The following is a 24,263-nucleotide window of genomic DNA, read 5'->3' as shown; positions in this document are numbered from 1 at the left end:
GGAAGGGGTGTAGTGACCCAGTTATCAAGTGCCTGCAGTGGTGGAGAAGCAGTGCACAATCTCCTGTCCCAGGGTGTTCCTCGTGCAGTGCTGTGTGCGTTTACCTGCAGTGTTCACAGGCAGCTGCTCAACTGCAAGAACTCCTTTACAGTTGTGTTGCATTTAACTTTCTTTTAGAAACACCTCTTTTTCAGAAACAACCTTGTCCTGTTTAAAGAAATCTTAGAAATGAGCGTTTGTACTTGTAGGCTTTCAGTGTGAACGAGAGCAGAACATGGATAGCTGCACTCACACCCATTCACAGATCTGTCCTGCTCCAAGATGCCAGGAAGGCATTCCCTCTGCCAGACTCCCAGAAGGCACTCTTCATCTCATTTTGTCACCTGACGTGCCCTGGGTTCCCTCTCATAGTTTGGACTGATGGACAGAAATTTCTCAGTATTTCTGAGGCGATGTCAAAATAATTTGAGGCCACTTCTGAAAATCAGAACCATTTGGCCCTGCATGTCCATGCAGCATGTTGCATGCTTTAGGAAAGCACTGATGCAGCCTTAATTACTGTCTCACTACTTATTTATCTTTAATACATAAATGCCAGGTTTCAGAAAATGTCAAAAGTTTCTGGAAAAACATAGTTTGAGACCTATTAAAGGAGAATGTTCTGTGAGTCTCATGGTAGAAGCCAAAAAAAAAGAAAAAGGGTTATGGAGAAAATCTGCAGACATCAAGATGATGGAGAGGGTCCTACAAGTCACAAAATGAAAGGCAGGCAAAGATGCCCAAAGTGTTTTTGTGGTCTGGAAGGCAGCCAAAGTGGCATTGATTTATTAAAGAGCAGCCTCACGGCTTCCTTTTCTCGATGTGATGGTGCCATTAGCTCCTCAAACAGTCGCTGATTTCCTTGGGAATGAGGAGTAGGAGAAGATTCTGAAGACAGTTGTTATTTCCAGACTGATGCCACTGCCAGGCCATCGCTCTGTGTACCTGGCTGCAGAATTCTGTGTGTATGCAGTGGGTGCACGTGAGTTATTGAACACAGACACTACTTGTGCAAGAAGTACAGCAGCAGTTCTGTAGGCTTTTATACTCTGCAGTTGTGGTGTAATGAGACAGCAATTGTGAGGCACTAATTGTCTCAAAAGTGCCAAACTCAGCTGTTTTGTTGATAGAGTTAACTCAGGGCTGTTCTTGTGCACTGCTAATATGCTGGGAGTGATTAGCACCTGTAGCATCAGCTTTTTGTCTATTTCTGTAGATATCTCAATCCTCTTATGTAACTTCTTTTCCCTGTTTTCTCTCTGAATAGCCAGTATTAGTTTTGTATTTTTCCATTCCGAGCATACACCTTGCCCCTGCAGTGCCTCCCTAAAATCCTGCCCCTGTATCTCCTTGTTTGTCACTTGTCCTGCCTGGAGGTGGGCAGTACCTGCCTCCACCAGGACACTGCTGCAGAGGCCTTTCTGATCCTGTGAGCAGAACCGGAGGTGCTGGGCAGCCTAATGGCGAGGCTGGTTCTGGTGCTGTTCCTGGGATTTCAGGTGGCAGAGGAGCAGATTTTTCACCTTTTTTTATCGTGGGGCTGCTGTACAGTGGTGCTGCCATCAGTAGTGGTGCTCTGGCAGCCTGGGAGCAGGAGAAGTGTGCTCAGCACATGCTGTGCATGTGCCAGTCCCTCACAGAATCAAAACACTGATATAACCCACCTTCAGTTACGAGGCTGTTTTCACCCTGTTAAAAAACAAGTGAGACGAGGAGACAGAGCATGAATTAGTTTTGTCAGATATATAGTCAGAAGTAGCAGCTGATAGGTTTGCTGTGATAAGTTCTGTATGATGGCTTTGCTGAAAGGTAGGCTGTTCCATGATTTACTGAACTATTATAAGTGGTAAAACTGATCCATTTGTTATCATCCAGTGCATAAAGACTTCAGGATTTAAGGAGCCTGCACTAAATAACAAAGCAATTTATATACTCATAAACTGAAAATTACAGGGAAGAAGTCCTTAAGTCATTGGTAATAGGAACCTTTTATCATATTAGTGATGATTACCAAATATTAACCCCTACTCCCCTTTTGAAAACAAAATCTTACCTTAGAATAGTTGCAATTGTTTAAAGAAATCCTGGAGACAACTTTGTATTGATTTACTGTGTAAGTGTGGCAAGTTTTATTTATTTATCTGAGTGCCATCCCTCTCCCAGGTCCCTGCATCAGCTGATGTGAGCTGATAGATGGTTCTGCCAGCAGCAGCATGTGGCTGATGTTACCTGAGGAATGGTATCAGTTGGTTCCACTACTGGATCTTCACCCAAAGCAAATTTGAGTGTAGTATCTTGAAAAGAGATTTTTTTTCCTGTGTTTCAATAAACAGATAATAGTTAGCAATGGTTGGTTTCAGATTAGCCTGTTCTAAGGAGGATATAATTATGTGTCCTACTGTGAAGATGGAAATACCCTCTGCCAGGTTTTAAAAATGCATTATAAGATTGTGAGTTGTCTTAGTGTTCTCTTGAATCAAAGATTTTATGGGCAGTGGAAAGAAGATGTTGACTAAAGCTGAGCAAACATTTGCCTGGAGGTAATTTTGCTGATGACATTAGTTTCTTTTTTGTGCTCCAGAGTATCCTGAGATACGTAATTCATTCAATTTTATTCAACCAGTCTAAGTTCTCAGGGTACAGATGAGTTGAGCGCCACTTGTTACCAGTACTCAATATTTGATATCCAGCTTGCTTTGTTCAAGTGGGAATGATTACATGCTGAAACAGATTTGTTTCTTTTTGTGATCTGTATAAGCAGAGTATCTAAAGTCAAGGGGAAGATTTGCACACACACCTGGGCATTATCCAGCAGAAAATTGGAGAGCTGTACTAACATTTCAGGAAATTTAATTAAAACTCTTTTCTTGGAGCTGGTAAATTCTGATCCCACTGTCCTTGTGTTAATTCTCTGGTACTTTTCTTTCACAGACCTTATTTAAGTAAAGTCAAGTCCGTCCTCAACCCACGGTAACACCCTCCCTGATCAGACTGAAGTTGGAGTCCAGCTATGACATCTCAAAGCCAGGAGAGATTATGTGAGGTTTTCCTGTGGCTGGCAGGGTTTTCTTTGGCAGAATTATTGCCTGAGTCTGTTCTCACCAAAGAGTGAAGAAGCAGCAGCAATGCAGCACCTGCCACTGAAATTATGGATAAGGGACTGAGCTGGTACCAACTGAACAATGATCACTAATAATTTGGCTTAAATATAATCACTTAGTTACCCTGAGTCTTGTCAGGATAGAATGTTGGAGTGTTGGGAGAAATAAGCCACTGGCTTTGTTCCAGATACATCACAAATGAAGTGTTTGTACCAGACGGAGGGTCAGACCCCTCATGTTTGTCTCCCACCACCTTGCTGTGCTAAGAAAAAGGGAAGCAGAGTTTCCTATATGCCTAGTTCTGTGGGAAGTGCTTGGCTGTGTGCATCCCATGTGTGTGTCATGGAATCTGGGGTCTGACGAAGCTCCCATCTGCCTCCATCCTGCTTGTCCTCCCTTGGACTGCACACTGAGCACAATTCATCAAACAGCCAGGAATCCTGACTGGGCATTTTAAATTGTGCTGAGCTCTAATGACCAAATGCTTGGCTGGTTGCTCCTCAGGCTTTCCTGGGATGATATTCTGACCTCACATAATCTCTTCTGGTTTTAAGATGTCATAGCTGTACACAGCAAATGAGCACAGAAACCAATTTCTTACATCAAAAGTGACAGGAGGGTTAAAGTAGTGGAAATTAATTGAAAATGGAAAAAAAAAACCCCCAGAAACTGTGTGGTGAAAACACAGAGTTTATAAACCAACCAAACTGTACATAAAGTTGCACTTCAGTTGTTCTTCTGCATTTATGCTGAAATCCAAAAATCAAGAACCAGAAAAAATACAGCAAAACCCACTCCCTTAAAACTGCAGTGACTCAGGAACAGATTAAGGGCTTGTTTTGTTTCCATACTTCCTAACAATTTGCACTTTTTCATTTCATATACAGCCATGATAGATGAGGCTGCTAAGGTGTGGAAATTAAGCACAAGCACAAATATTTCTAGCCTTCTAAATGTTTAAAATTATTTTCTGTATTCTATGTAAATTATGTGAGATTTTAGCATTGTTGCAGCTCATGTATCATGTGCATCAGTGGTAACTTTTCTTGGGGATGTTTAGGTGAAAGAAACCAGTTCATTACCAGTAACATCAATGTAATCATTACGATCACATTCCCTCTCTCCTTTATTGGGCTTTTTGGTTTTTAAGAGTTATTAAATCCCTCTGGTTTAAATTCTGAAGAATAGAGATGTTGGTTGAAAGCACAGACTCATTAAAGTCAGTAAGTTTTGTCTTTGCGGTCCATTAGTTAAATGTATGATTTTGATACCCTTCTGCATGATCATACAGCACCTAGAAAAACAAAGATCATACCAACTAGCACTGAGCTTGTTTTAATATTCTTGCAGTTCTTAGGAGGTTTATATCCCCTGCAAGAAGAGGAACTTAGTCTGCATTTTCTTGTCTTCCAATGCAGTAAGCAGAAATATCAGTGCTATTTCCAATCTTCTGTGTCATTAATAAATATGCCAAGATATGTCTATGAGTTATGGCTCTTTAATAAGGTAATGGAACTCCTAGAATCTCGAGCTTGATTTTTCAGAAATGGGAACTGTTTAGGTGCCAGTAAGAATGTGCTGATCACATATATAACTAATCTTGATTAATTATGAGTACAAAATTTATTATTTCATTTTTGCTATTACTAACTATTTTTATCTATCCTGAATCTCTCACCAATCCCTTGTGATTCTGTAGGGAAAATATATGATACTCTGATTGATTATAAAAGTTCAGGCTGTGGTACGAGCTCACACAGCAATGCTGGTTCTGAAGCTGAAAGTACCTGGAAGAGCCCCTGTGGAAGAGCCTCATGTGAGCATCTCTGGAAGCATCAGAGGAACCAGGCCATTACAGCAGCAAATAGCAAATGCCCAGATTTTTAACAGAGTTTGACTGCCTGTTTTTTAAAAGAACAGCAAGGTTCTCATTGATTTCAATAGCCTTTGACCTGAACCCAGTGTCAGCTCTCTTGGACCAGCCTTTGTTAAAATGATTGTGGTCAGTACCTTCTATTTACTTTCTTCACACTGTTTGCAAATCCAGAACGTGCAAGAAGTGACCTTAGCAAACAGGGTTTGGTTTAAACTTCAGCCACAGGTGCAAAAAACAGAGTAATACACCAGTTTTCAGTCATCTTTTTATCCACATTTTTCTACCTGCACATTTTTCTACCTGCACAGTTCATCTACAGATGAACTAACAAAGTATTGAATGATATCTGTACAAAAAATAAAACACTTCAAATGAATGTTTTTTGTACAGCAGCATGAGAAACTGTTCCTCTTGTTTGAAGGAATAAGATATGAAGAATTGACTGTGTAACCAATTTAATAATTAAGATAATTTAGAATACAGAAAGAGAAGTTGAGAGCCATGGGGCACTATTCCCTGAAGTTTCATATGCTGCCTATTCTCCAAAACAAGGAAATTTTGATACAGAAGTGACTTATAGGCAATAGGTGTGCACAGTCTTTTATCATTTTAATAAAATCTTTAACCATTCTTTGAGAATTCTAAAGCCTCCTGTGTTCGGTTGAGGTGCAGGGATAGAAAGAACTGGTGGCTGGCAGATATTCAGATACATTATCAGAAAATGTAGTTTCAGCCTAACCAGTATAATGTAATTCATTCTAGCATGATGTTTTGGGTTTATTACAGTGCAAGTGACTACAGAACACAGTGCACTATGCAGAAGACTAAACGAGGTGAAGGTGTACAGCTTAAAGGTGACTGGGTTAGGCCTGACAGAGTGCTGAGTGTTGGTGGGTAAACTGACAGATGGTTTAAACTACTCAAAACTGGAAAAAAAAGTTTTTTCTTTTCCTCTTGGAATCTACCTGTGTGAAGGAAGTGGCTTTATTTCATGAGACTGCACTAAACTTACATCAGCGTTATTGTTGTTGCGCGTTACAGTAAAAATTATCACTTTAGGAATTGTTGTGTTAAATCTTTGTCTTTTGCCTCCCCTAAAAGAGGCAACAACACTTTACCTGGCTATAGTATTTTGCAGATCATAAATAGCTCGGTGTGTGTATGTGTTTATCTGTATAAACTTCTCTATTGAAATTGTAGCATAAAATGCCATATGAATTGTTTGGTTCACTTTTCTGTTAAATCTGTCAGCTCTGAACTGTCAGGGGTACAGCAGTTATTTTTACTTGGACTTCACCCTGGTGGCAGATTCCAGTTGGTTTAGTGCTATGGATTTTAGTTTGCTCCCCCCAGTCTTGTTTTTGCTATTTTGTCTCCTCGTTATGGGCTCTTTCAGCAGGTGCCTCTCCATTTGCCACCTACCTTGGTGCAGTGAGTGATTATGCAATTTAGTTAATGCATTTGAATTATTTAGGTGACATTTTACCTTATATGGTTAGGCTGAATATGTAAATAGACCAGAGTCTTTAAGTAAAAATAATGATTTTTTTTTTCTTTTCTTTTTTAGGAGTGTAATGTCTATGACCAAAGATAACGAATAAATAATCAAACAAAAATAAGGCAAAATTTCTGTTTAATCTCATTTCCATGACTATTTTTATGACTCATCATCTTAGCTATTATTCTTTGTAATATATAGTTGATGCACTTAGTGGACAGACCGTGTGTATGGCTCTGCACATCAGCACCCGAAATGTGTCATGGTCAGGGTGTGGCATGCACCAGTTTGTGCGGTCAGGATTGATTTTCAAGTCCAGTAACGCAGCCTTAAAAGTAAATAAGATTTGTCTCCTGTACTTTTAAAAATTGTTGCTTACCTGAGGATTCTGTTGATCACTTTACTAAGTATATTGTGTGTTTTAATGAGATGGGTTAAGTGAGATAAAAATACTTTCTTGTAGTAAAGGATAAAAGTCCAAGTGTCAATCAAATAAACTCGAGTCCCTTGCATGCTCACTCATTTGCATAAAGTACCTTAAACTTAACCAAAAAAAAAAAGAGTGAAAGATTGCAGTTCTCTTTATTAACCTTTGTTAACTATGCAAATCACCATCCTAACTTTGATTTTAAAATATGTATTATGGTAGGAAAAAAAAAATCCTCCCATAAATAAGTCAAATTAGCCTAAACACCTTTCCTATGATCTGATTTACTGTTTGTATTCCCTGTTTCTCGTGCTGGCAGTTCTCTCCCGGCAGCAGGAACAGCAGCAATAACACTGTGGAGACAGTAGATGGCTGTAGAAAAGTGTGTTGAACGCTCCTGTGTGAGCGTAATAAGATTGGGAAAGGCCTTGACCTGACTGGATGCAGCTTTTATCTGAAGTACATTTAAAGAGATAAAGGAGAAGCAGGGTGCAGTACATGTTCCTTTCTTTTCTGTAGGAGCTTTGCTTTGAGTTTAAAAATTTCTCAAATGCAGGATTTGTGAACTGGGTCCTTCAGCAGGGAGAGGTAATGGCTTGAGTGCCACCGGAGTCATTCTGAGGATTCCCCTCCTCCCTCAAGATGTCTTAGAAATCCTCCTATAAATTCTTACGGAGGGGGTGTCTGTAGATCCCATAATAATAATAATCAGGAAGTGGTATATTCCCATTTATTTATTATTACTTCTTTTTTTTTTTTTCTCCACCTCCCCCCCCCCCCCTCCAGTGTAGTTGGCTGCCTTTAGTGCACGGACCTGCTCATTAAATAGATACACCAAGAACTGTTACCTAAGCAAGCTTGACAGTAAAGAAAGGACAGACAGAGTTAGGGAGAAAAAGGGAAGAAAAAAGACAGCCTGAAGCAAGTCACTTCACACGCAGAAAGAGCCACTGAACGAATGCTATTCTCATAAACAAACTAAAAAAAATACCTTGTATAAGAAGAGAACTGTGAGGACTTGACAGAAAAAGGCAAGATTTTCTACCCACTGTTTTCAGTTTTCCTTCCAGACATACTTGGTGAAGTAAGGAGACTTCTGTTTGCTGACAGAGCCCTTGATTTCTTTCAAGATGATGATGTATTTGTGGGTAGGTAGTGTCTCTCTCCATGTCAATCTTTTGTTAATAAATTGACTTTGGGACTGTGGATTTTAGCCTGTAGTTGCAGCTTGTTTTGTGCTGTGTAAGGTGTGTGTGCTGCAGGGTAGCGTGGCTGGGGTGCAGAACATGTGCTTGCATTTCCAGGCAGGGTTTAAACAAACCGGTTAATTAACGTGAAGCTGAAATTTATTTTCAAGGTTTGCAGGATGTGGCAGAGTGCACTGCTTTCTTTTCATTGCCTTAGAACATATTGCAATTGTGTAAGATCCACTCTGTGGTTCAGTTACAAAGCGAATGCTGCATCACTTGTGGCTGCTCAGAATTTGCTTTCTTTGTAAGAAATGAAACAATCTTAATGTGATTAAAACTTCTAATGTGTGTTACTTAACCTACTTGCTTTTATACTAATTGTCACAGTCTGTCTTGGCTTTTGAAGTTTCTGGCAATTGACAACTGCAGGTAAAGAAATAGATATTATGTTCCTATTTCTGTGATTTTATATTCAGCATTGTTCTGATTCCTTGCAGCAAAATCTGCTCACCTTAAAAATAATGTTGTGTTGTGGCATGTATGTTTTGAATTAGTAAAGCTATTAACCTGTGAATTCATCCAGGTTTTGATACAGAACGTTTTTTTTTTTTTCTTAGCAAAAAAACCCACAAAAAGATCAGTGAACAAATCTGCATACTTAAAAGCTTTTCTGTGTTCCTCTTCAAAGCCTGTGCATCTTCTGGGAGAATACTTTAAACTAATCTCATTTGACAATCTGTTTATTTATTTATTTAATTTAAATGTATGTAAAAATAGACAGGCGTGCAGCTAATCTGGGCCACCTCTGCAAAACAGGCTGCAGAGGGGCAACACTGAAGTCCTAGAGGTATTATCAGCAATCACTCCTCTTTGTAAATCATGCGTGGTTCATGCTGTAAATCTCCCTTTATGCTTTCTTCTCATTGCTGCTGGCCCTCCACTATATCTTAGGAACTTTGGTCATCCATGCAAAAGGCACTGTATGTAGACTTTTAAGTTTCTCATTGCAGTACTCTGACCTGTGCCATGGTTTCGGGAGCTCACCAATCGCTGAGCCCTTATGATTTTGTTTTTTTCTTTTTTTCTGGGTTCTGTAGTACAAGTCCCTAGAATTTTTACCAATGTGTCTGTGCATTTAACAGCAAACCCAACTGCTGCTTGTTTTTAACCCTTACCACGGTTCTGTATTGAAGCTGCTGGTGCAAGGATTAATTTAGTTCTGGTTTTAGATTTATAAATCAGATCCCTCAGTTGCAGCAGTCTGTCTTTCATTCAGTTTGTGTTGTGGTGTTATAGCTGCCATCACCCAAAGGAGATGCACAGTAAATATTTGAGGATAAACCCTTTCTAATATGCACACTAGGGTGAAAGGACATGCATTGTTTGGTATTACTCTGCTTCTCTGTGGCACAGGATCAGAAGGTTTAAAAGCCAGGGAACTTCTCCCTCCCCAAGCCTAGGAATCTTCGTTAATTTGAAATTTAGTGAAATACATTTTCTTGCAGGTAACTATGCAGTTTTCTATCACTTTTAGTGTGTTGTATTTTATATTATTGGTGAACTTTCCTAGTTATTCATTTTAGAGATATATATATAAAAATGCTTTAAGCAAAACAACCACAGTAGTAAGCAGTTTCTGATGGTACCACTTCCTGGTTTCAAAGCTTCTAGTAATTAATATAACAGTTCTAGTAATTAATATTTCACATTTAAAAGTGTGTTCATTCCATTTTTATTTTGTCCTTTTTACTTACATTTTAAGAGGTATGTTTTGTTCTGGTTTTCTGATTTGCAGAATTCTTTAAACAGCCTGCCTCTCTTTTGGCACTCCTACACCTGGGTATTAAGCATTCTTACCATTTGCAACTGAACTTTGCTAGTCTAAATTTTTTGTATAAGGTCTCAAGATTAGTAGGAAGAAGCAGAGAATGAACTTTCTTTTTATATGAATTGTAGCAGAACATTATTAGTTTGTGGTTTTTTTATGGAAATAGAGGAATTGTACTCATAGATTTTTTTTTTTTTCAGAAATGTTGCGATTTTTAAAGTCTGTACATTAACTAGGCATGTAGAGGTACCTAAGATGCAGCATATGTAAAGAGATGCAGTAGGTAAACAAGAGACTCTTAATATATGTAGGTGCAAGGTATAAACTCACAGCAGCACTTGAAATGCTTTCTCCTGGCATCACATCAATATTTTATATAATTATAAAAAGCTTCTTAGCAATACTATTAAAATTTAAAGTAGCCAGCTTGTGTGAAAATGTAGTCTTCCCCTTTTTAAAGGGCTTAAAATTAATTTGCTACATTGACTGAGAATTTTTCAGATTATTCACTCGTTTATGTGTTAGTGCTTACCTGTTGTTTCATTTCACGTATAATGTAGAAACATTTTGCAATATTTACAAAGAAAAAGAACGTTTTGATTTCTTCCCATTTTTTAATGTCTTACTAAGCAGTATCCTGGAACAGTTTGATGTCTTTTTTTTAGGTCTACTGATGACAGTGATATCAAGTTCCTTTTATTGCAAACAGACTGCACTGAACGTGTTTAGCTAACTAAAAACATTGTGCAGGAATGCAGAGCACAGACCCTAATTCAGTCTCTTGAATGGAACAGTCTTGATTAGTTGCTGTTTTTTAAATACTTATTTCAAAATTTCAAAAAGTAGAGAAAGTTTTTAGTACTGTTAACCCTGCCAAGGGAAATCCATAATTGTTGACAACCTAAGCGATTAAATGTTGTTTATAGTTATACTTTCCTCCTTCCCTGGACAAAGGAGATCTTTTTTGGTCTGGTACTTTATGTGCAGACACCTGTGCTGTAGGAATCAGAGTTCATCAATGTCAGAGTTCACACTGACCAAGAAACTTTGAAGTCTTTCAGGCATTACTGATTTAGGAACCAGTGAAGTCAAAAGGGCCTGTATTCTTTCTGAGGGGTGCAGACCCTTTTATGTGTGCTGCTGCTGCAGTTTAATCCCCCTTTCTCCCCAAAGTAAGATTATTGCAGTGACTCAGGGTGTTCTGGATCACTGCAGATTATCATTCACCTTTCCTGTGTAACTCACCTCCCCAAAGGTGATGTGGTTTTTCTCAGAATGTAACAAATACATGTTTGGGGTTTTTTTTCTAGTTACAGGGCTCTAAAGTTGCTGCCTTGTGCTTAGCTTGGCTAAAGCAGTGTAACTATTGGTGAGGGAAAATGAGAGTTGATGGCTGAAAGCTGAGACTGCTCCCAATCTTTCATAGAGTCCCCAGTCTCCCAAGCCCCCTCTTTCTGTGCAGTATTCCTCCTCCTCTTTTTCGTATTTTGAAAAATAAGCATAGTTTGTCCACGAGAGCACAAACAGCTGCCTGATTCCCCAGCAAACAGTTCCATGGTGGTTGTTTTCTATCTGGTTGTTCAGAATGGACTATTCTGAGGTCTCCCTGACCTCATGTTCAACTTTCATATTCCGAGTTAGAAGTCAAGGGTTTAAAGTTACTACATGTCGTGAAGAAGTCAAATGTAATTAAATGTTGTCCTGAGAAAAACTGGAACAAAATCATTGGCAAATACATTTTTAAAATGCAAATTATTAGTTTTCCACGTTTTGTTGTATGCTACAAAAATGCTGGACTAAAATTACCTTAATGTACCATAATACAGTTTGATAATTTTATAAACATCTAATTAATGTCTGCTTAGTCAGAGGTGTGCTTCATTCCTGTCAGTCTGCTGTTCTTTTTAATAATAGGGAATGAGTTGTCAGAAATTTTGTGTATATTTAGCAGAGATTTTTTCAGTAGCAGCTTCAGAATGATACTTGATCAAACAAGGCAGAAAAACATGTCAGCAAATGAAGTTTGGTTTTTTTTCCCCAAAACCAGAGTAGGCAGATACAAAGAAACAAATTTAAAAAAATGCGTATGCAATAGCAACAAGATAACTTCTTCTGGCAATAAGATACTGTTTTGACAACTCTGTACAATAAAGCTTTTGGGTCCAATATAGTGAATTGTTCTTGTCTGAATTAGCAAAATGTTCCTTAGATGAACATCTGGGGAGAAGTCTGGAGGAAAAGGAAGTAACAGACTCTAGCAAAATTTAATCTGGATATTTAGGAATTTAAACTCTATGGTTGCATTTCTGGTGTTTCTCCTATTTAGAGACATCCTAATACACTCAGGAATCTGTGTCAGCTCACATATTCAAAAGCAGATGGCATTTTATTCAGCTGACCAAAGTCTGCATGTTTTTATGCACTCCCAGATGTATGCAGGCACAGAGTGTGCCTTTCTCCTGGCTTAGAGAAGGGTGTCATTTCAAGCCTAACTTGTGCTCCTTGTGTACTCAGTGCTGCAGGACACCTTTGTAAGGTCTTTTTTTTTCTAAAGGAAATGAGAACCGTAAACAGATGTGAAGATGACTGAAATGATAAAGGAACAAAGCCTTATGATTTTTTAAATTGGAGTAAGGAGAAAATACAATGCTCATAATTTTTTTAAATGAACTTTACTTACTGTGTATTTTGCAGCATTGTCATTGTGTGCATTAAGCAAAGGATTGCTGCCTTAAATGAGGACTTTCCAAAACCACCCTAGACTAAGACAAAATGCACAACTGACTGTGCTTCAAGAGCTACAGACAGTGAAATCCAGCATGAACTAATCTGAAAGAATGAATGACTATGTTGGAAACATTGTCAGTGGAACAGTTCTGCAGTATAGATTTTATTGCATAGAATTATTGGGTAATCAAAGTATTTAGATCCTTTTAGTTAAGAAAAATCAAACATGTCTGCTGAAAAGCTGCAGGTATCTTCAGAGTCTAAGTGATCCTCATTCTGCTTTCCACTGAGACCTTGAATAAAACATGTGGCTTTATTCTCTGTATCTGACTGCCTGACTGCTGATGTTGAATAAATATGTGCCTTTTATTATTAACACAGAAAAATACAAAATGATTTCATAATAGAGTATGCTGATGTGAATAGTAAGGATCTTCAAGGGTATCTGACTCAATAAACTTGAATGATGAAGTATTGCAATTTATAAATCTACAATCTTGATGGCTAAAATGAAAGGGCTGACTGAATGAAAACAGGATTACAATTAGTTATGGTAGAATCTAAGACAACTCTCAGTAGGCTGCGTTTATGTATCTGTTGGAACACACACATAAGTTGGCTTAAAAATCATGTCTAATAATTCATGTGTGATGACAGAAGCTAAAAGTCACACTAGTATGCAAAGCATGAAGACATTCAGCAAAATCACCTTTTTTAGTGTGAAAAGAGAAATGAAACAGAAAAGTGATTTCAGTTCAGAACATTTGACTTTGGGTCATCCAGCACATTCAGTTCTTGAAGGGTTTTCTTGACCTGTTACAGTGTTTTGTAGAACCCCATTCTGTTATTTATGGAGGGTAAGAATGGGATGAGAACAAATCAGGATGATGCTCTGTTATGTCCAGCACTGCAGATAGGCAAGCGAGGCAGCTTTGGTTTATAAAAGCAATGTACATTCCTTTAGACACAAACACATGTAAGTGTTTGACGAAACTGAGTTTAAGCAGGATTAAACTGCGTTTAAGCGTCAAGAATATATGTATTATTATCATTATTATTACTAATTCTTGCTGCAGAATCAGTGCATTTTTTGTAAAGCAGCATGACAGACTTGCTCTGCCCTCTTCTGAAGTTGCATTATATACTCTGTATACTTTAATTACCTAATCTGTTCTCTCCCCTTACTTTAGCAAGGAGTCACACTTGTCCAATTAACCTTATCTTTGTCGTGTCCCTCTTAATAGCATTGGTTTCCATCAGAGCTTTGAATGAACTGCGTGGGTGTCTTTATCAGTCCAGGGATGTTTGAGTGAGGAAAGAATTGAACAAAGACTGCATGAAATGTGTCTGGGTGAGCAGGTTAGAGGAGTCCTATTGTCCCACTATTATTATCCCTTAGTGGAAATCCTTCCTGAACACCACTTCTGTGACAATCTGGTGGGTTTAAGCTGCTACATCTACAGCTGTAGAACCGGAGCTACTGTTGGAATGGTCTTAGTTGGGGAGACAGAGGAATGAGCAAGTCCTGAATATTCTTCTGGGCAGTTGAGAAACCTTGTTTGTATCTTGAGTTTAATTTCTTGATATGTTCCCTTTGGATATTCATTCCAGTGAAGTGTGCCTGTTGGAGAAGCTGTCATAGTCCCTAAGCCAAGATTTTGCTTATCTTTTCACTTTAATGTGCAAGTACCACTAGGCTGGATTTACCTTTTATAACTAGTTTGACTGTCTCACAGTTTAATCAACAAAAGGGGACGTTTACCAATCAAAGGCAAGGTATCTGTTCCTGTCTTCTTTTGATGTCTTTCCATATGGCTTCCTTTTTCTCTTCTGCTCCTGGATTGATATCCTTCCCTTGCCAAACAGATGAATGTGTGTTTGGATCCTTGTCATAACCTAGAATGGAAATCCACCTGTTCTGACTGCAACTGAAAGCTGAAGTTCGACATTTCTGCAGAAATGGCTGCTTTTCACAGAGGCTTCTAACACGCTAGGTAAATTTTTCCCCATCAGGATGGCAGTTGTGTCATGGGTTGGACCCATCTAGCGGCCAAATTCCCTCTCAATCTCTGCCTCAGTGGGACAGGGAGGGAGGAGGGGTGGGAAGAGCTGGAGTGAGAAAGCTCCTGAAACAGCAGAAAAACAGGGAGATCCTTATCCCTGTCACAGACACACGGACTCGCCTTGGAAGAAATGACATTATTTATTGCCAATTATAATTTCTGCCAATTAATTTTGGCAATTTAATTTCTGATTCAGGTCGTGGAAAACAAAACCAAGAACCCTTTTTGTTATCACCACCAGTTAAACTCGTTTTCTTCAGTGAGGCAGTGAGTGATGTGGAGGGATTGCAGTCAGGACACAGGAGTTTCTCTCTTCAGCTCCTTCTCGCTCTTGCTGTGCTCCCAGTGTGATCCTCTATGGGCACAACACAGATTTAAGTCAGCCAAACACGTCTGACTAAGGCTGTTTATTGACATTTCAAGTTTTCTTCAGAGATTGTTGTTTGTAGAGTTTTGTACATTTAATCTTCTGCGATTTATATATGAGATACAGGGACTCCTTTTACAGAGGAGAAGCTGATGTATGTTTGGATTTTATTTTCAGTGAGCTTCTCCTCACATATAATTACAGGAATTCAAGGAAGGATAAAATGTGACAACGTATTTGTGAATTGCGAGATTTAACAGAGACCGAAGTAGATCTTATTATTGATGTGCTTCCTGCTTCATTAAATTCCCCTTAAGGTTTGCAGCATGGATATGGATCATTTGCAATAATAATTATGCAGTGATCGATTGATTGTGTCTGACATTGTACTTGTCACCTTGAAATGCAAAAACCATTTATTTTCGAGTGTGTGCACGTTTCTCTCTAGCGTTCGACACCAGCATGCACTGCTTTGTGGTAGAGAGGGATGCATTTCATAAAGTTGGGAACTTCATATTAACCTTTACCTAAAATGCACTGCCACTGGTCGTTTTACAGAAATGAAAATTGCCCAACCAGCAATGGTTTTAGATTAGAAAACACAGTCTAAGTTTGGAAGGATTGTTCAAACTGGAATGTTTGTATTTCACTTGATTCCTGCCTGTGTGTTACAAGCATGGGACTTTCAGTAGGTCTGTGATGAGCTAGCATGCAACGAGCACACTTGATAAAACTGAGATCTCTGCTTTTGGAACTGGTGTGTGTTCTTGGAAAGTCTGCTTCACTGAGACTCTGATTCAGGGCAGTATTAATTGGAAAATCAGCAAGAAATGCTTCAACTTCAGTCATTCTTTGAGTTTAATACTGTACATTTTGTGTTTTGAGTGGTGTAATCATCGTGACCATGTAATCCTCCTTTTATTAAGAATTTTTGTAGTAATGAATGAAACTTTGTCCTTTGGGCTTTCAGAATTTTGTTTCTATTGAAATTCCAGTGAAGCAGCTGGTTGGTGGCTGCAGTTAAAGTGGAGCTGATCTGTGCTTTCCCAACTAACGTTGAAGCAACAGCCAAGAGAAACGTTGCATATCTAGATATTCTACTTGGAGCTTTTGCAGAACATCCGTTGTTATGGAGTAGGAAGTGAAGACCAAAACTATGTTTGTTGAGATGTGATTTGATTAAAAAGTGACTTTTTCAAAGCTAAAAGCTGGCTTGAGATTACATCAAACCAAATATTTATAATTACTTTTATTTGAGATTTAAACTTTTGTTCAGTCAGAGGGCTAGTTTATTTGAGCTTTGGTTTGTTTTAATCAGGATTTTTAAAACAAATGTATAAGTTCTTTTATTAAAAAATAAAATTCAAAATTGTCAACATTCTTTAGGATGAAATGTTGTGCAGATGGTTTTTCCCCCCCAAGGGTGAACATAGATAAGCATATGCATTGGAATATGGAAGTGTTTAATTTATTGATTCTCATACAACCAATTTGAAGAGTAACTGCAGTGTTAATATTAAGGTGACAACATTAATTGTACTGCTGATTTAAAAATTAGCAACCCTAGTTTTTACCACAGTATGGATATTGAATAGAGCTTACAAAACTGCTTTAAAACTGTGATATAAGAGAAATAATTCTTTTTTTTTAAGCAGTTATTTTTTATTCCACACCATGTGTTGGATAACTGAAACACCTAACCTGAGGAAAAGACTGTTACTGATTGTGCCTGCTGTTTTCAGCAATTGTACTTTTTTAGCTCGTGAGTTTTTCGGAAAATATCCCAAGTCAGTGCTATTAATATGTAATTTTTTACTTACTTCCCATGTTCTTTCTCCAGTTGAAGTGGTGAGAAAACTGAGGGAACTTTGTTTTGTGAGGGAACACTCGCAGTGGCTATGATTGTTTGTCCACTTGTGCCTTCACACTCCAGTCTTGTCTGGGAAATGCAACATCCCAGTAACAACAGGAGCAGTGGAGGAAGAAGGAGAAAACAAGAGATGTCACTGAAAGGGAATGAAAATGAAGGAGAGAGAGGTCAAGGGGCTGAAATGAAAGGAGAATATTTAAGATCAGAACAGTCACTGTCCTTTTCAGTTAAATGTGAAGAAATCGTGTCCTCTTGCCATCACTAAGGTTCTACTTCTAAAGCAACCTGCAGGGTGAACTTATTTTTTGTCTTCGTGTGTTTCAAACCCTATTTGCTGCACAGAATCTGGAGTAACTTGGTAATGCTGTTAATAATAATGTCTTTGCTATGCTTTGGTTGTAGATGTAGATGGCACCACCCTCTTAGATAAGGAAAATTAATTCCAACAGAGATCATTTGTAGAAAAAAACCACCTTTATTTTGGGGGGGTCATTTTGGCTGAAAGGCAGTTAAAAACTTGCTTTAGAAAAGGGTCTGTTTTACTCTCCTGGTGGGATTTGGCTACATTTCTTTGAATTGGATGGCTGAAGAGTCACAATATTTTGGTGTTTTTTTGGTTTTTTGTTTTTTTTTTGTGCATGTCTGGCAACATGTTTGACTCTATGGATAGCAACAGAATAATACTAATAGGGTGGAAATTTTTGAATTGTGTATTGGATAATTCCTCATGAGAATTAGGACAAGTAGAAGAGGTTACTCTCAAGTAAGGGAAGAAAGCTGATCTAATACAATGACAAAATTACAAATGCTATAGGAAAAATATGCTGGAGACAAATGATGAATGTGGAATTAAGTCTTGTAAAGACTAGGAAGGTAATTTGATAATACATACAGGCCTAGCTGAGGTGGCATAAAACATCTCATTGTACAACTCACGTGTGAGAAATCCTGTGGTGTGATGCAGTGATGTGTTACTGGCACTTGTAAAAGTTCCTCATGCACTTCTGTTTCTTACTATTCATTATTAATGTGTGTGTTAAACATTTACTCTCTCATTTCAGAAGGTTATCATATGCTATTAATGTAAAACTACACAGTGAAACCAAAGATAACAATCTTGTTTTAAGTTAATATATGGATGTTCACAGCCAGTGAACAAATTCTTAATTTAAATTGGTTTATAAAAAGCAATTATAAACAGACAAGTCAAATTTATCTCTTTGCTATAAAAACCATGCACAAGTGAGCCACGTGTTCAATTGGAATCTTTCCTGCTGAAAAGCAAGCCTGTTCATGTCTTATTCTGTTGGACATGGAGAAATTAATATTTACTCCTGTTTTGCAGCAGTGTTTTACACACTGGAGAATTTCTTTCTTTTCTGTGATACTACTGAAGTAATATGGTTCAGTCATCTTTTAATTGAAGTTACTCCAATTTACTTTAGAGATATGTCTTATCAGGGAACAAATTTAATAATGTTATCACAGTCAAATAAGCCAAATATGACCAAGCTGCTCTTCAACAGAATAGTCTCAAACAGTAAAATTTATTGCATTTTTATTTGGGCAACTATAGCAATTTCAGTTATTTTGCTTAATAGTTTATCACTGAGTTATGACTGTGTATTGGAAAAAATCCTGGGTGGAATAGCCAAGAATAGCCAAGGAGTTTTAGGATAGACCTGAGAATGATTTCTCAGTGTCACATCATCACAGCACAGTACCCCTTACTCGCTGTTTTCACCCCTGATCATTTACTGGGAATTGCTGATTTTTGAAATCACATGTGTGGCCCTAAAGAACCCAAATGTGTTGAGCAAGAGGTACTTGCATGGCATGAGAGCTGATTCCTGGATACCCCGTTTAGAAATCACACTGGAGAAGTTTATTGTTGATTTCTTTAAATCTCCCTCATCTCTATTCAGGAAGAATTTCAGATTAAAAGCTTAAATCTCTATACTGGGTCTGGCTGTGATGGAGTTTATTGTCTTCCCAGCAGCCATGTGGTGCTGTGTTTAGGTTTGAGGCAGGAACAGAGTTCATACCAACCCCTATTTTGGCTGCTGCTGAGCAGTGCAGGCACAGCATCAAGGGCTCCTCTTTTTCCCACCGTGATTCCTACAGTGGGTGGCTGCTGGGGATGGCAAGAGGCTGGGAGGGGACACAAGCTGGGCACATCCAACCTGAGCTGATCAAAGGTGCGTTAATGCTCATCAATAAGAGTGGACTTAACCTGTGTTCACTTGCCTAACCTGGCCCTTTTCCACCAAGGGAAATCCTGATCCTTGCTGCACGCTTCCCCTGCTTCTTAGCCAGCAAATCAATACTTCCACCCTTCTTGGAGTCATTTTCCTCTCAGACTTTGAGATTCTGCTGGGTGATTGCTCCCATCCTTTGCAGTTTCTCTGAGTCATCCCCAGTGCTTTGAGTTCAACATGATGATTCCATTATTTTGGTATTCATATCCAGTTTTTTGTCAGGATGCCAAACTACTCTTTGAGAAGCTCAGGTCACAAACAGGGAAAAATATTTTCAAATTGGTTATATCCTTGATGACTCTAAATGAAATGTAATTTGATATAATTTAGGGTTGGAATTAAAGCATGTAAACTTTGTGGAATGTTTTTTTATGTTTTAAAGAACTCTTGCAAGCAACAGAGACTGCTCTGCCAAGATTCAAAATGCAAAGTGCTTAAAATGGATGGTACTCACCCATGTGGATAAGGAAGTTCTTTGTAATAATATATTTCTCCCTTGTAGATTGCAACATGGTTTAGAATAATGATTTTTATATTCAATAATACATCCAGATTCAGTTGTAATTCTTAAGTTACATGTAGTACTCCAGGAAAATAAATATTTCATTACCAAGTGTCAGACTTATGGGCTAATTAACATTTCAGGAATGAAAGAAGTAGTGTCATTAGCTTTACTCATAGAACTAACTATGAAGGGTGTTGTTCCTCACTACTCCTGTGGAATTTCTGCAATGGAACTGAATAGACAGAATTATTAACAATTAAATTTTGGTGTTGAATGAGAGGAGTCCAATTTATGATGAGATTGCAGAAGACAGAGAAACTTCCATAAAGCCAGTTCAGGGACCCACGTGCTCCAAGAAGTCAGTGGTGAATATGTGGGAAGTCTCTGAATGCCAAGAGCATTTTTCAGTCCATATAGCAAAATAATACCTGATCTCTTTCGGTGACAAGGAGGAACTCTGGCAGTGTATGAGACTGAGATGTTTAAGTGTCAGCTTATGTTAAATGCTTTATCTTTTGAGGAAAGGGTTTGCAACTAAAGCACCTGGGGTCTAACTCCAAAAGGGCAATACTCCCAAGTTTAAATATTTAATGCTTGTTTTTCAGCATTCATCTGTTTGCTTATTTGTTTTCTTGCAGCTAACTAGTGTTGCAGGAATTGTCTAGGAAGGATTGAGGGGAAGATACATGGAGGAAAAAGCAGACATAAAATTCAGGGCTTGAAGTAGGCTTTCCAGTAGAAAGTTGGCTTTCCAACTCCACAGTAAAGTTCAAGGTAGCAATAATTTTGTCCTGCTGTCTCCTGTGAGACAGGTGTAGAAGCCTTGTGACAATATAAAGCACAGTGCTAAACTGTTTAGTGATTGGACAGTTTAGTACCCAACAGGGTTGTTAGGGCAAAATTCGCCTCTGCAGTGAAATACCCAAAGTAAAAGACTGAAGACTGTCAGGCTCTTCCCAGTGAACTGAGGTGTGTGATTCAGCCTGGAAAGGTTTAAACAGGAGGGGAATTCCATCCTTTCATTTGGAGACTTTCTGTCATTCACAACATTTGGAATGCTGTGCAAATCTGTCAATGGCATTTTCTTTCTGTCTTCCCAACTGGGGCATATTGCACATTGAAGACAGAGATTTTCAGAGAGAAAATTGTAGGAATTTTCCCCGGAGTTTTTGCATTAGGGTGGATAGTTCTGTCCAGAGATCTACTGTGAGCAATTTAATGGCAATCTTTGCACTTTCATAGTTGCACAGTTAGGCCACAGACCTGTCAGTATGTGAAGTCATTTATAAAAGGTAGGAAACTGGCATTTTGTATAATAACAGGTATCAGTGGAGAATTTTTTTAATCAGAGCCTTGTGGCTTCAGCTTTTACCACAGAGTATCATTTGGGTTATTTCAAGCACGCAAAATATTGGATATTTCTTCTCAGTTTGTTACAGAATAATTTGTTTTCCATTGACAAAAAAATATAGAATCTTTATTTCCATTGCTGTAAGCAATCGTTAATATTAGGGACAAGTATTGCATTATTCTGGATCCATCAATTCTTCTAGGTGTACATTACAACAGGCATATTTCAGAAAGAACTAGGTTTCAAATAGTATCTACAAGCTCAGAAATCTACTAGCTTTGAATATTTCAGACTGGAGGGAAAAGAATGATCCGGGCAAAAAAAGGAGCACAAAACGAAACTTTATCTGAGCTTTAAGGCTTTGCGTTTGACTACAATAAAAAGTACCTGAAATGCTAATCACTGATCATTCTAAAGGGTTAAAGTATTTGCAGCCTAAACCTGCATTATACAAAGTAATTTATTAATTTACATGTATTTGTATGTGATAGCAGGTCGTTGAGGCATGTTTCTCTGATCTACAGTGCATAATAAGCGTATGAAATATCTGTTCCACAGTGTCTTTGGACTTCACAGGAACAGTCACATTTTGAAATACCGTGGCTAATCTAAAACTATCCAGCTGAACAGAAAAACAAAACCAGTCCCAAATATGAATAAATGATTTGCTACTTAATATGTCAGTGTTTTTTGTCAGGTTGATAACATTAGGCTCGGCTGCATTCAATTCTAAACCCTGCAATATTTGAAGCCTGATATTGTGCCTCGCTAAATTTAATACATGGACCTCAGTAATAGAGGAAATCACTTTAGCACTTGGCAGTTTGTAATGCTGTATAAAATTGACTGCCCTGCAAACACAATAGCGATAATAAAAATTGTGGTCAGTAGGGGGGTGTAATGCATTTTCCAGCTTCAGCAAAGGTCCAGAGGAGATTTATTGAGATTTTGCTGTTTGGGTGAGGATCAATAGAGCTTCGTTAATAATTCGTTGTAAGGGCACCCTTCAGGGATCTGACATTTTACTTTAAAACTTTGGTAATTTTGAAAGCATGCCTGGTGATAACAATGTCAAGTCCCTGTGTTTTGTGGGCATGGATTTTTGCATTCACTTTGTGGGAGCATTTACTTTCACAGCAATTACATTTGAAATCATTCAATATATGAAACAGTCCAGTCTTGATAACAAGATTCCACTTGTTCTAATGCAACTCTTAAGAAAGAATCCCAAACACATTCTCAAGTCCTCCATTTTGTCTGTTGTTTTCCTCTCTAAGCAGAGAACATTTAAACATCTCTCTGTAATTTTGTAGTGGTGTATAAGTTTCATGAATGCTCTGAAACTACACTCTTATTTTCATGACTGTGGAATTAGGTTTCATATGAAACTTATCCCTTTCCCTTCCTATTGCTGGTAGCACTTTGCATAACAACTCTTAGTTTGACTGCGATATCTGTACTTCCTTTATGTTTTCCTAAAAGAAACTTCACTTCCTGTGCTAAGCAAGCCTTCCTTTTCAGCCAGCAACTTTTGATGGACACTGCTGTTTGTAAGGAAACAAAAATTTGTCAGGACTTGCAGTTGGAACACAGGGAAAAGGTACAGCAGAAGGATTTATTTTCAATGAGCATGCACAAAGTAAGATTTATGGCTTGTGCAGCGCCGATGACGTTCCTTACACAGTTGCTGAGCTACAGCAAATTAAAGGGATCCGTGAATACTGAGGGGTGTGTTTTTGTAATGAGGGAAAAGAGACAGAAACAATAAGAAGATAATTAAGGTAACAACTTGTGAAAAATTAAAGTGTTTCTGTCTTTCATTTTTGAATCTCTGAGCATAAACTTTGTAGTTGTTAATTTAATTGCTGATGTTCTCTGTATCCCTGAAGAATATTAAGGATTAATCATCTGGTTCATTCCAACAAGAGATAAGGCCTAAGTGAATTGAAATTTTACCAATTTAACCCTCTCTCCCTCCTAATATGACATGATTAACATTCTTCAATTAACAACACATAATTATTCTAAAGGCCTCATTGCACTTAATCCATTTTTCAGTTTCAGGTTGCCCTTTGCAGGTATTTCAAAACTGAATAAAAGGCAGGCTCTATTTTTGTTCTGTATTATCAGTCACTTAAGTTCAGCCAAATTACAAGAATTGAGGTTTTTAACTTTTACTTCTTTTGGTCCTTTTTTTCCCCCCTAATGATCTCTATGTGCATGTCCTGAAAATCAGTTCTGATTAGCTAAACGTTTTCTTTAAGGACAGCCAACTATTTCTTTTCCAACCTTTGCCAATCTGAATAAATTTTCTTAATTATTTGTGGCAGAATACTGATACACAATTTCACTGAGCCCTAGAATGCAGAGCTTTTCATCTAAATATTAGTGCATAATGTATTGTTTAATTTGTTTTATAAAAGATAATGAAATTATTTACATTTTTAAGACTTCGGTTCCAAGCAACACTCAGTAAAAATGCAGCACTTTTATGTAACCTGGTATTTACTGAAGTGCTTTCTGGCATCTTTTGCTGGGCAAATAGTACAGAGTTGCCTTGTGTCTCGTGGATAATCAAGTAGCTGTTAGTGGGAAAATGTCATTAATTTATGGTAAAATGAGACCAAACGAAACCAGATAGGAAGAAAACACATCTGCTTTCCTTCTGAAAACAAGGAGGTAAGGGAAGTTTACTGCTTTGTAGAGTTCTAGATTTGTAGATTTTTAGCACTAGACATGGAAACATTACTGTTTTCCTTTTAAAGCTTTTAAAAGGAAAATGGTGTTACTTCCCTACCTAGTGCTTAAAACATTCCATTATTTTTTTCTCTTTAAGGCCTGTGAAACTTTAAACACAAGTTATTTTCCATTCAAATTTTAATGAAGCATATGCATGATAACCATGGTTCTTTGTCAGGGTTCTGTCCTATGAAAATCTGGGATATTTCATGTAGGGGCATGATGTAAGACTGGACCTGTCCAGAGTTCAGTACGTCCCCAAGTACCAGTGTAAAGTGACAATGCTTCCTCCTACACATCAAACGAAACTTCATTAGGGAAGAAATTAATCAGGGCCCTCTTTCGTGCATTAAAGTTGCAGGACTTTATTGAAAACTGCTAAAATCAATTATGATATACAGGGCTACAGAAGGAGGAGATATCT

At 38.0% G+C, this 24,263-nt stretch overlaps 1 protein-coding gene across 25 annotated transcripts in view; it reads left to right on the top strand.

The window, feature by feature from the left end:
- RBFOX1 (RNA binding fox-1 homolog 1) overlaps window positions 1–24,263 on the top strand; it is a 1,119,677-nt gene that overhangs the window by 764,162 nt on the left and 331,252 nt on the right. The window contains exon 1 of one of the 25 annotated variants that reach the window (XM_048320460.1): window positions 7,817–8,089. The exons of the other annotated variants lie outside the window; for them this stretch is intronic. Coding sequence (XP_048176417.1) covers window positions 8,072–8,089 — 18 coding nt within the window. The 5' untranslated portion in view covers window positions 7,817–8,071. Of the gene's footprint in view, window positions 1–7,816; window positions 8,090–24,263 lie in introns of those variants that run through there. 25 annotated transcript variants of the gene reach the window in all.

Source organism: Corvus hawaiiensis, chromosome 16 (genome assembly GCF_020740725.1).
Source record: "Corvus hawaiiensis isolate bCorHaw1 chromosome 16, bCorHaw1.pri.cur, whole genome shotgun sequence".
Lineage (NCBI taxonomy): Eukaryota > Metazoa > Chordata > Aves > Passeriformes > Corvidae > Corvus > Corvus hawaiiensis.
Note: the sequence above shows the minus strand (reverse complement) of the source record. Positions and strands in the feature narration are given on the sequence as shown.